Here is a 12125-nt window from a genome sequence, read left to right on the forward strand (position 1 = left end):
GGATCTTTAATTGGTCGGTTTATCCTTCAATTACATCGGTGTTCATCAAATTCCATTGATTACCTTCACCTTCGTATTCCACCCTGTAACAAAACTCTCCAATTTTGTAACTTACACTTTAATTATTTTACCCAATTGGAGGGATGTTTGGGATTCCGTATATGCTACATGCCTTTGTCCTTATAAATTCAACTCCCCTGGCTTATTGGTATGTGTATCAAACAACACAAGAACTTATACTGCAATGGCTCAGAACAAGGCACCCTCCACATCTGCTGTTGAGAGCAAAACACGTGTGTTTCTCAATGAGCTTCAATTAGGTAAGCAATCACAGGTCCAGTTAATGATCTGCAGAAGTTGGGATACACATACAATTTATGGCAGGTATTTGGGGACCGAATTCATAGCTTCAGATGAGCAGGTATACAATTCTAAAGTCATTTTGTAATAATGCATATCAAACATTACTTTAGTTGCATATTGTTTGCATGGCTTTTGTTTCTATTGTTTGTTGATTCTATTAATGTTGTTCTATGTTGTTATGTTTATTCTTGCATAGTTTTTGTGTCTATTTTTTGTTTGTTGTATTAATGGTATACTTTGTTGTTATGTTTATGCTGTTGAAAAAACTTATATCTCATTGTCATGTCATACAATGAACTGCTCCTACTATTATTTGTCGATTGTATTGATCCTGTAATTTGTTGTTTGTTTTCCTCGGTTTAGTTTCTATTTTTTGTTGATTGTATTAGTGGGGTACTTTGTTGTTCTGTTTGTGCTGCTGATCTAAATTATACCTCATTGGAATGGCACTTTCCATAGGTTTCGTTTTTTTTGTCTCTTGATTGTATAAACGGTTTACTTTGTTGATGTGTTTGTGATGTTGAACAAACTTATACCTCATTGGAGTGTCATAGAATTAACTACTACAGGTATTATTTGCCGATTGTATTAATCCTGTGATTTGTTGTCACATGTATAACGGTGCTCAACCAAATAATCCAGGGGATGTCATACAATTAACTGCTAAAAGTAATGTGGCGCACCACTTCATCCCCCGTCTTAAGGATGGCTTTGTTTACTTGCTAAGCAACTTTGATGTCATATCTAATAGAGATGACTCTCGGATCCTCAAGGACAACGCCCTAATGATTGAGCTCACTGGGTCCACAATGTTGAGAAAACAGCCAAATGTGGACACCAGCGCGTTCACCCGTCATCCCTTCCAATGTATTCAACTTGAGGACTTGGAACCAACTCTGGGAAAATTTGTTGTCGGTATGATTTCTGCTGTAACTCAATGTATATTTATTTTACATTGTGTGATTGCTTTTACCTGCCTCATTATTTTGTTAGATGTGGTCGGCTACGCTGTCAATGTCACTAAACCCCACCCACGAGAATCTTCCAAAGAGATTGTTGAGTTTGACCTGGTTAATGAGCGGTACATATGACATTTACATGTTTCATTTCAGCTCAATTTTATGCATGCCTATGTTTTTCGTTTTACGCATGATGCCTTGCCTTTGGTTTTCAGGGGTAAAACGATCCGTTCAACACTATGGGGCGACTTGGGTACCTCTTTTGTTAAAAAACAGGCTGCAGCTCCATCGCATTACTACATCATCTTAAGCTCTGTGGCAGTGAAAAAAGGCTTCAATGGTATGTTATGTGTAACGGTTAACAACTGTAATTCCCACGCTTTGCCATACATGTTGCTGATTTGAAACACCCCGCATTCGCAGGTGTTCTTTCGCTGTCTAGCACATCGTCAACGCTTATTATTGACAACCCAGAAATCCCCGCCATCATCGACTTTAAGGAAAGGATGAGGTATGCTTCCCGCACAGTTTTTATTTATTCCATAATGGCATTGCGTCGTTTGCACCCATTTCACATATTCAACTGTGTCTTCTAATATGTTTCTCCTTTATTCTTTCAGTGGCATTCAATCCCCCGTAGTTATCGAGCCAGCTGCAGCGGGGTGGCAGCTCCCGCCGCCTCAGGACGGCACCCTCCGTCAGCTCCTAGAAATGGCGCGGAAAGGGAAAAAAACATCGTAAGTGTTCCCTCGCAATGTCTTCCACCTTATACTCCATTTCAATCTACTACCCTACCTTTCATTAAATTAGATTTCTGCACCATGTAGACGGTCGACGTATTCAGGTGTACGGTCGAGATCCAAAACATCCGCATGAAGAACTATTGGTACTACAACACCTGTAGTATCTGTAAAGCAAGGAAGGGCCTTGATAGGAGGTATGGCCAGCATTGGTGCGAATCCTGTAATGACACCGTCCCCGAACCGATCACCAGGTACTGATTCCGTCATCCTAGGATTTCAACCCGTATTAAAAAGAGGTTTTCCATTCTAAAGGTAGGTCCATCACGGGTAACTCCTAGCTGCTCTCCATTTTCATAGGTACCGCGTTATATGTGACGTCAAGGATGACACCGCCACTACAGTTATGGTCCTCTTTGACGAGACTGCTGAGTCTGTAACCCAAACCACCGCCAAGACTTTGTTAGCTGAGGTTGATGAGGTACGGTGCTGCTTTTTAAAAAAATTTACCATCTGTTGCCCGGTGGCTTATGCGTCTCGGTGTATGCAGGAAACCTGTAACACAGTTCTTCCAAATGCGCTGGCTAATTTAATAGGCACAACAAGAATGGTGCTTTTGAAAGCGACTTCATACTATGATCAACGCACATATGAGAGTTTCAATTGTATAAAAGTATATGCGCCTGACGCAGATGTAGAGGCCCCAACCCCGGCCAGTCCCTCCGGCCACACTGTTAGTGCTACGCCCTCTAAATCAGTTAGCACCATCGCTGCATCGTCGTCGGCCCCCAAAGGGCAGAAGCGGAACATTGAGGTCCCAACACCCGCTAAGCAGTTGGAACGTAGTAGCCGGCGCAAGTGAACTTCATTCTCTATTATCTGACTTTTTCATATTCCTGGTATACACACACAAACACATACACACACACGCACACACATGCACATACATACATACATATATATATATATATATATATATATATATATATATATATATATATACATACATATATATATATATATATATATATATATATATATATATATATATATATATATATATACATACATACATACATACATATATCTTTATATACATGTATATACTGGTTTACAGCTGGCTCGGTATTTACCTACCCCATGTATACCTCTGTTTAGGTTTATTGTGACAAGCGACTCCGAGGATGACAACATCATTGCAGCTGAAAACAAGGATGTCAATGACAGTCAGTTGCCGAGCGGGTCAGAGGATGAAAATACTGTTGGAGAAGACAACAATAATGTCATCGTGAGCATGTTGCCCAAAAACTAGGTTTTCCTTTGTTCATGAATAAATCCCTCACTGTGTTGAGGTGTCCTTTTGGTCGTGTCATTTTCACAGACATGGTTTGTTTACATTACGGTTTTTACTGTGCGTGTAATGCATCTTTAATAAAATAACGTACGATTTTGCCAATCCCCCTCAGCTTACACCTAGGTTCATTTGCATTACAGCTCTTACATGTTCCTGCTTTTTCCCCCCTTCCCTTCATCATATATGTGCGCGTATTATGGTTTGATTGGCCTAATGTACATACATACACACCCACATTGTATGTAGAGTGGTTCTATATGTACCAGTTAATTTTGGGTTTTTTGTTAACCCCAGTCTAATGGCCTGCGCCTGCAACTGCAACTGCAACTGCAGCCACCCCTGCACACATGTATATAGTTACATACGTTTGCTAATATGCTGGTCCAAATGCAGCTATTAACTATACATGTCCAAAATGCACCCTCATATCCAGGCGCATATGTCTAAATACATTTTTTAGGTTTTATGGTTGTTTGACACAGACAATCTATTACTTTTGTTCTGTGTATTTGTGCACATTTGGTTACCTGTACATTGTATTAAATGATTGTTGAAAACGCTTAACATTAGATCTAACAATGCACCTTTATTGGCACTTTGTGTCTGATAAAAACCAGCATTCCATTGTATTCCCCCTAGGTTCCACTAGCGTGAAAACAACGTCCTGTCCAAACAATATCTACATCTGCCTTTCCCTTGCTGCTTTTATGAGGCAACCTACTCAGATTCTCTGCCCTGTATTTGGATTGTATATGATGTTACTAATCTACTGTCCTCCACTACATATATAAATGCATAAATGTATATATCTGTACCTGTATATATATACCTATATACAATTCTCACAGCCTAGCAATAAACATGTGTGTCCCTTTCCTTTATTGTGCCATCCATTCATGTTCCTATGTTGTGGTTACCTACACCCCATTTATGCACTCTATGAGAAACTCCTTTGCCATTAAAAGCTTTGAGAACAGCAACAAATGTTGCCCCACCTTCTCATATCCTAAAAATAAAAAGTGGTGTCCCTTACCTTTAGTTTGCTACCTGTTCATGTTTCTTTTTCTAAATTGGTCACAGCCCATTTATGCAACTAATGAGAAACCCCCCCCCCCCCAGTCATTAACATATTTTGAAATACCAACAGTTGCCCCCTCTTCATAGATTGGTTATATTATTAGCTGCAGGCTTTCATCCCATTTTGTATCTATAATATTTACAAGATTCATGTACCATGCTTTCACATGATATTCCCTCTTCATCTGCCAACACTTGCAAAGGTATGTTGTTCCATCCTTGCAGCTCCATCTTTTTACATCCCTTTTAATTAGTTTTCTCAACTAACATGTAATTACCAGGAACGGTGGACCACACAGCGTTCGAAGCCCTATTGAGCGGTCCTCTATCAATTTGTACATCAACAAGAACTACAGCTACTGGACATTTACAGTCCTATTGGGTCCTGAAATTAAACAACCCCACATCTGTAGCATCTGGTACTATATTAAACCAGCTTGAATATAAAATCATCCCAGCCCCATGTTCTAGGTCACTCCTACACATTTAATTAAGTCCCAATTCTATTGTTGCAGGTTATCAGGGTTTTAGAGGTCATGCCCCCATCCAGCTCAGATCAAGCAACAGGTACGTTACATGTTCAATTGTACCCACTCCTTTAAAGTATGAAATATGCTTACCGCATTTCATTCTCAATTGTCAGCTTCAGTTTTTAGAAATACGGAACATCACGAGAAAGCTGCGACCCCTATCCCACTCAACCCAACAGGTTACCACCTTTTTACTATATAGTTATACATGTCACTCAGGTTGTCCTCTATCATTTGTGATGTGTCTCATGCTCACATTCCTTCAGTCATAAGATTGCAAATTGTGAACATCATTTAATGTGCCCGTCTACATAAATTGCACATACGCACAACCAACATAGTATTGTTGGCCGGCACCGACCTGCAGCCACATCACAGATTGTCGGTGGTGGTGACCTTGCATAGCCTCCGGGCTATATTAGGCCTTCTTTTGCCTGGATCTAATACACCTGACCCTGCCCTACAAGCATTATATTATCTCCCCTTTAAAAGTATACTATATATTTAATCAAATTCATTTACACCTGTGAGTTGTAGGGCCTACAAAGAATAAACAACTCAAGAAAAATTCGGTTAAGATTGCATCGAGCGCTTCAGGTTACCTTCACTGTTCTGTTTACTTAAAGATGTCGTCGTTTCGATTCAGCTGGTCATTTAGTCTAAAAGTCATATTTAACCACCTTAAAACATCCACTCATGTACGGTTCCAATATGCTTATAACTAAAATCTCATTAACTAACACTTCTTTGATAACGCAAACCTGAGTCCGATGCTTGACCACGTTTATAAACTGTCATGAAATTTATATCCCTTTATTCAGAGGTCTGTACAATAACAAATTTATACCCAACTACTATTCATTCCAAAAAAATAGCCACCGGGTATTCATATATATGCAGATTTATTTTGACTTTCATTGACATGTAGCATCTTTAACCATCTCAATTTACTATTAACATCTAAAATTATTTGTTTTACATTTGCTAGGCGCCTCGGTGTGTTAACTTAATCACGGTCCACCCGCTCACAAATGTCGCAACTGTAACGCTACAATGTGGTATGAAGAGCGAAACAACAAGCCCAAAACCACCTCCAGCCCTGTCTTCTCAATGTGCTGCCAGAATGGTAAAGTACTCCTTCCAAAATTAATGGATCCTCCTCCACTTTTGCAAAGACTTCTCGACTACAATGACCCGGCAACTGCAAAATTCAGAGAGCAGATACGGATTTATAACAGTATGTTTTCGTTTACATCTTTCGGGGCGAAAATAGATCATTCCGTCAACCGGGGGCGAGGCCCATATACGTTTAGAATTAGCGGACAGACATACCATAAAATTGGTTCTCTTCTACCGGAGTCAGGGAGTCAACCGAGATACGCACAATTGTATTTTTATGACACCCGCAACGAAGCCAAAAACCGTATGGCTGCTTTCCTGGGAACTAACTCAAGGGAGTCAATCGATGAAACGTTAACGAACGATCTTATTAGCATGCTTGACGAATCAAGCGCTGTGGCGCAGGCTTTTCGTATGGCCCGTGATTGGGCAGCTGACAATACAGAGTCTGAGTGCTGTATCCGTTTACTTGCTAAAGTAACAAGCTCCCGTCAATACAACTCACCAAACGTTGCTGAAGTCGCTGCGCTCATCACCAGTGACTTCGGTCACTGCAACTCTACGCGAGATATTATTGTCCAGAAAAAAAACTGTGCACCACAGAGAATCTCGGAACTACACCAGTTATACATGGCATTGCAATACCCGTTACTCTTTCCCTACGGGGAAACCGGCTACCATGAAGAAATACCATATCACAATAATACTAGAAGGCGCCAAACAAACCGCGGTCACGTGACTATGAGAGAGTTCTATTGTTACAGAATCCAACATCGTGAAAGTGAGGCGACCACTATCCTCAGAGGTGGGCGCCTATTCCAACAGTACTTGGTGGACGCGTATACAGCTGTGGAAGAACAACGGTTGAAATGGCTACGCCAGCACAAAAATGAACTCCGCGTTGACCTATACAACAATGTTTGTGACACTGTCACAAGGGGCGACACATCGGCAACTTCTATCGGAAAGCAAATAATTTTACCCTCCTCCCACACAGGTAGTCCACGATATATGATCCAAAACTACCAAGACGCGATGGCGTTATGTCGGGAATATGACAATCCAGATTTATTCATCACCTTCACCTCTAACCCTAGGTGGCCTGAAATTGAGACTATGCTCTGCTATATTGATGGTCAGAGATCAGCCGACCGGCCGGATATTGTCGCTCGATTATTTAAACAGAAGCTAGACGCAATGATGACTGATATAATGAAAAACCATATATTTGGAACATGCCACGCAGGTTAGTTGTACATAAACTTTACTTATTGCCGTTACTTAAAATGGAGGTTGTCCAATCTGTTGTCATTGAATTATCGCTTGCCCTACATATACCTATGTATATATATATATACATATATATATATATATATATATATACACACACATATATATATATATATATACACACATATATATACATATATACACACACACATATATATATATATATATACATATATACACACACCCCTATATATATATATATATATACACTGCCCAATTTACAGTCCACAGATTTAGTTAACACAAATTTCATAATTTTACATTCCAGCATTCCCTACCGCCCAACCTACTGTAAGTTTTAAACTCCATAAATGAAATTTCATAATTTTACATTCCACCATTCCCGACCGCCCAACCTACTGTAAGTTTTAAACTCCATAAATGAGTTTTCCCCGTTATACTCTGATAATGGAACATGTCCAATCTGTTGTTATTGAGTTATCGCTTGCCCTACATATACCTATGTGTGTGTGTATATATATATATATATATTTATATATATACACACATATATACACACATATATATACACATATATATATACACATATATATACACACATATATATATATATATACATATATACACACACATATATATATACATATATACACACACATATATATATACATATATGCACACACACATCCCTATATATATATATATATATATATATATATATATATATATATATATATATATATATATATATATATATATAACTTTCTCCTATTTAATAAAATCTGGAAGACGATTGTAACCTTAGCCTGGAAATTTACTTACTTCTGTGCCTTCTACTACTTAATCAATATTGTTGTTGAAAATTGAGGTAAACAAATATATTGACACCCTGTTTCTACGCTTACATTGTTGCAGGTATCTATATCATCGAATTTCAGAAGCGCGGGTTACCTCACGTACATATGTTAATATGGTTAATAGCTGCTCACAAATGTAGGACACCAGCTGATATTGACGACATTATTTCAGCGGAGATCCCGTCCCAAATAAACGATCCAGAGGGGTTCAAGGCCGTAACCGAGTACATGTTGCATGGTCCTTGCGGTGGAGCCAACATGGATGCTCCGTGCATTATTGAGAAACAGTGTTCTAAACATTTCCCCAAACCATATAATGTGGAAACAACAATTGACGAAGAAGGATACGCTAACTACAGGCGTCGAAACAACGGGGTAAAATTCAAAAAAAACAACACCCCACTAGACAACAGCTTTGTGGTCCCGTACAACAGATATTTTCTCCTAAAATATAATGCTCATATAAATGTGGAGTGGTGTAATAGATCTCACGCAATCAAATACTTATTCAAATACTTGAACAAAGGGCCGGACCGCGCGACAATAGTGATACAAGAAAATTTGCTTCACAGCAGCGATTCCCGTTCAGAAAACATAATTGATGTTGACGAGATAACAAATTATTTGGATTGCCTTTATTTATCGCCATGCGAAGTTGTCTGGAGACTGTTTTCGTATGACATCCATTATTCAAAACCATCAGTCATAAAATTGTCATTTCACCTGCCAAATCAACAATCGATAACACTTCGTGATTCACAACAACTACATGCGTTATTAAAAAGTGAGAGTGTTAGAGAAACAATGTTCACCCAATGGTTTGAACTTAACAAACATGATGAACTTGCACGGACGCTTACATATGCAAAGATCCCTAAACATTATGTTTGGAATAAGGATGCAAAAACGTGGACACCGAGAAAACTCCGGACCAGTATTGGCCGTATAGTATACTCAAATCCTTCCTCAAGCGAACGTTATTATCTATGTATGTTGCTTAATATAGTAAAAGGGCCACGTTCTTTTGATGAAATTCATACAGTAGATGGTATATTACATTCAACATTTAAGGACGCTTGCTTTGCGTATGGTTTGGTCAATGACGACAAAGAATGGACGCAGGCTATCACAGAGGCGACATTATGGGAAACGGGTGCGCAGCTACGTGAATTATTTGTCACCATCCTACTCTACGTAAACCGTTGCAACTCTGGGAGTTAAACTGGCAGGCTTTGTCGGACGACATCCTGCATAAAAGAAGAAAAATATTCAACTTCCCTGATTTGCTCCTGACCGATGAGCAGCTTAAGAATTATTGCTTGGTCGAAATTCAGGCCCTATTGAATAAAAATGGGAAGTCATTAAGTGATTACCCCGACCTCCCACAACCCGACCCATCTTTGCTAACCCAACTGGACAACCGGCTCATTCGTGAAGAGTTAAATTATAATATAAAAGAGATGCACACTCTACATGAAAGCCTTTTCAACTCCCTAAACCCTGAACAATTGGCTGTTTATCACCAGGTATTTTTTTTTTTTTAATTAGGGTTTCCTAACAATTTTGCCCTCCATGATTCATAAATATGCATATTGATCCAATGTCTTTATTAAACTAACCACTTAACGCAAAGTTAATTATGTAACAAGACACACATTTTTTGGGATAAAGGGTAACTTTCAATATTTATGATAAAATACTCAAATTACTAGCTCTAATTTGTGTATCATAAGTTAACTTACTCAATAACGAGTTTTTATGTGTTGACTTCTCAGTATCTATAATCCTTAATGCAGCGTTATATGATGGCCTATTAGAAACTAATGGTCCATTAATTTGACATGGTGACCTAATGCTTCAATTTTTTTAACAGTTAATTTCTTCCCTACTGTTACTACCAGGTGTTAGCAGCTGTTACCCACAATAAAGGAGGACTTTTTTTTTATATGGTCCTGGAGGCACTGGAAAAACGTTCCTATACACTGCTGTCCTTGCAAAATTACGGTCAGAGAAGAAGATTGTCCTCGCTGTAGCGTCATCTGGTATGTTTGTTTCTGAGTTATAACAGCCTGTTCATTTATTATTGGGCACCATTAACCCCTGCTACACTATACAGCATAATCAGCCATTTAAATAGATATACACATTAACCCACTAACACCGAACATAACCGCAGGTATTTCTTCACTCCTTCTACCCGGCAGAAGAAAAGCTCACAGTCGATTCGTGATCCCCCTGGAATTAATGGAAAACAGTACATGTGGTATAAAACAAAACACCCACTTGGCCGCCCTTATTCAGGAAGTCAGTTTAATAATTTGGGACGAGGCTCCGATGACTCAGAGATTTGCATTCGAAGCATTAGACAAAACATTACGAGACATTTTGGGCGCAAAGGATGACGCAAATAGATTGAAACTTTTTGGCGGTATGCCTATCTTATTGGGCGGCGACTTCCAACAAATACTACCCGTAATACCAAAAGGCAAGAGACAAGAAGTCATTCATGCATGCATCAACAGATCCAACCTTTGGCACCACTGTCAACTACATACGCTTTCCCGTATAATGAGAGTTAATGAATATAGTGCTGACGGTTCACACGATGCCCGAAAACACGCATTCAATAAATGGGTCCTTGATGTTGGTGAAGGTAAAGTACCAGCACGATGTAAAGATGGAGAAGACGAGCCAACGTGGATAAAGATTCCTGATGAATTCATTGTAAAAACTGACAAACCTCCCATTGAAGCAATCGTTGACACCATATTTCAAAACTTCACAGTAAAATAAGAAGATGAGGAGTACTTGCGTGAACGGGCGATCCTAACACCACGGAATGAAGACGCAGCCCAGATTAACAAACATATGTTCAAGATACTCGAGGGTGCATCAATGACTTTCAAAAGCTCAGACGAGATTTGTAAGGGTTCAACCGACAACCTTGAACAACACCACGCATATCCCGTGGAATTTTTAAACAAATTAAATTTCCCCGGAGTCCCCCCCCCCCCACAAGTTGAAATTAAAAATTGGGCAGCCAGTTATGTTATTAAGGAACCTATGCCCGAGCGCAGGCATGTGTAACGGAACACGTCTCATCATAACCGACTTTCAAAAGTTTGTGCTACAGGCTCGAATAATCACTGGCTCTCATATAGGGAAAACTATCATAATACCGAGAATTGTCCTCACTTCCACCCAAACAAAGTGGCCGTTTGTCATGCAACGAATTCAATTCCCGGTCAGACCCTGTTACGCAATGACGATCAACAAAAGCCAGGGCCAATCGTTAAAATTTGTTGGCCTCTATCTCCCTAAACCTGTTTTCAGCCACGGTCAACTATACGTAGCTTTTTCAAGAGTAACCGACCCCAGTGGGCTGAAAATAGTAATGGTAGATGAGACCGATGAGCATTTAACATTCTTCAACTTGAACCACGATTTATGAAGGTATTACTAAACCCTTATTGTGATCCTTGCTTTAATCAGTTTAATTGCCGAGTTTTGCTTATTACCAACTAGACACTAAATCCCTGTTTACTTTGGTTTTTGTTCTTTCAATTGTTTTCCCCAAGCACTACGTATGCATCTCATTTCAATTGATTTCTGTATTAGCAGGTACCTACCATATGAGGTAACCCTATACATATATTATTTTCGGCTACGCCTGCTTCGGTGCATAAATCACCATTACAGAGAAAAACAAAAGACCCTCCCTATTCTAATTTTATGCAACCCGTTATGTGAATGTGTTATATCCACCAAATCATCCTGCTGTTTATTGCTTTGTTAATCCAGCTCACCCCACTGAATCACAGCATACCCCTAAATGCAGGTACATCAGCAAACATTTCTGTCCATGGCCCTATCAG

At 39.3% G+C, this 12125-nt stretch overlaps 2 protein-coding genes across 2 annotated transcripts; both read left to right on the plus strand.

Annotated features, from left to right (window-relative positions):
• The first annotated feature begins 244 nt into the window (after positions 1-244).
• On the plus strand, positions 245-3374 carry LOC139849649 (uncharacterized). The gene is made up of 10 exons (XM_071839282.1): positions 245-421; positions 933-1302; positions 1357-1444; positions 1538-1662; positions 1746-1833; positions 1943-2059; positions 2167-2316; positions 2423-2543; positions 2613-2920; positions 3221-3374. Exons 1-10 carry the CDS (start codon positions 245-247, stop codon positions 3372-3374), a joined length of 1698 nt encoding a protein of 565 aa, XP_071695383.1.
• Positions 3375-6076: 2702 nt separating this feature from the next.
• Positions 6077-11043, plus strand: LOC139849650 (uncharacterized). Its single transcript, XM_071839283.1, has 5 exons — positions 6077-7388; positions 8309-9444; positions 9555-9776; positions 10152-10254; positions 10427-11043. The coding sequence occupies exons 1-5, from the start codon at positions 6077-6079 to the stop codon at positions 11041-11043; spliced, it is 3390 nt and encodes a 1129-aa protein (XP_071695384.1).
• The last annotated feature ends 1082 nt before the right edge of the window (positions 11044-12125 follow it).

The sequence above is a fragment of the Rutidosis leptorrhynchoides genome, chromosome 5, assembly GCF_046630445.1.
Source record: "Rutidosis leptorrhynchoides isolate AG116_Rl617_1_P2 chromosome 5, CSIRO_AGI_Rlap_v1, whole genome shotgun sequence".
Lineage (NCBI taxonomy): Eukaryota > Viridiplantae > Streptophyta > Magnoliopsida > Asterales > Asteraceae > Rutidosis > Rutidosis leptorrhynchoides.

Bases quoted from the DNA above. Each gene is read 5' to 3' on its own strand.
- LOC139849649 (XM_071839282.1), top strand. From the start codon at position 245: ATGGCTCAGAACAAGGCACCCTCCACATCTGCTGTTGAGAGCAAAACA. The intron at 2,060-2,166 runs GTAAGTGTTCCC...CGACGTATTCAG, and splicing joins CGGAAAGGGAAAAAAACATC to GTGTACGGTCGAGATCCAAA. The intron at 2,921-3,220 runs GTGAACTTCATT...ACCTCTGTTTAG, and splicing joins GAACGTAGTAGCCGGCGCAA to GTTTATTGTGACAAGCGACT.
- LOC139849650 (XM_071839283.1), top strand. From the start codon at position 6,077: ATGTGGTATGAAGAGCGAAACAACAAGCCCAAAACCACCTCCAGCCCT. The intron at 7,389-8,308 runs GTTAGTTGTACA...ACATTGTTGCAG, and splicing joins ATTTGGAACATGCCACGCAG to GTATCTATATCATCGAATTT. The intron at 9,777-10,151 runs GTATTTTTTTTT...TGTTACTACCAG, and splicing joins AATTGGCTGTTTATCACCAG to GTGTTAGCAGCTGTTACCCA.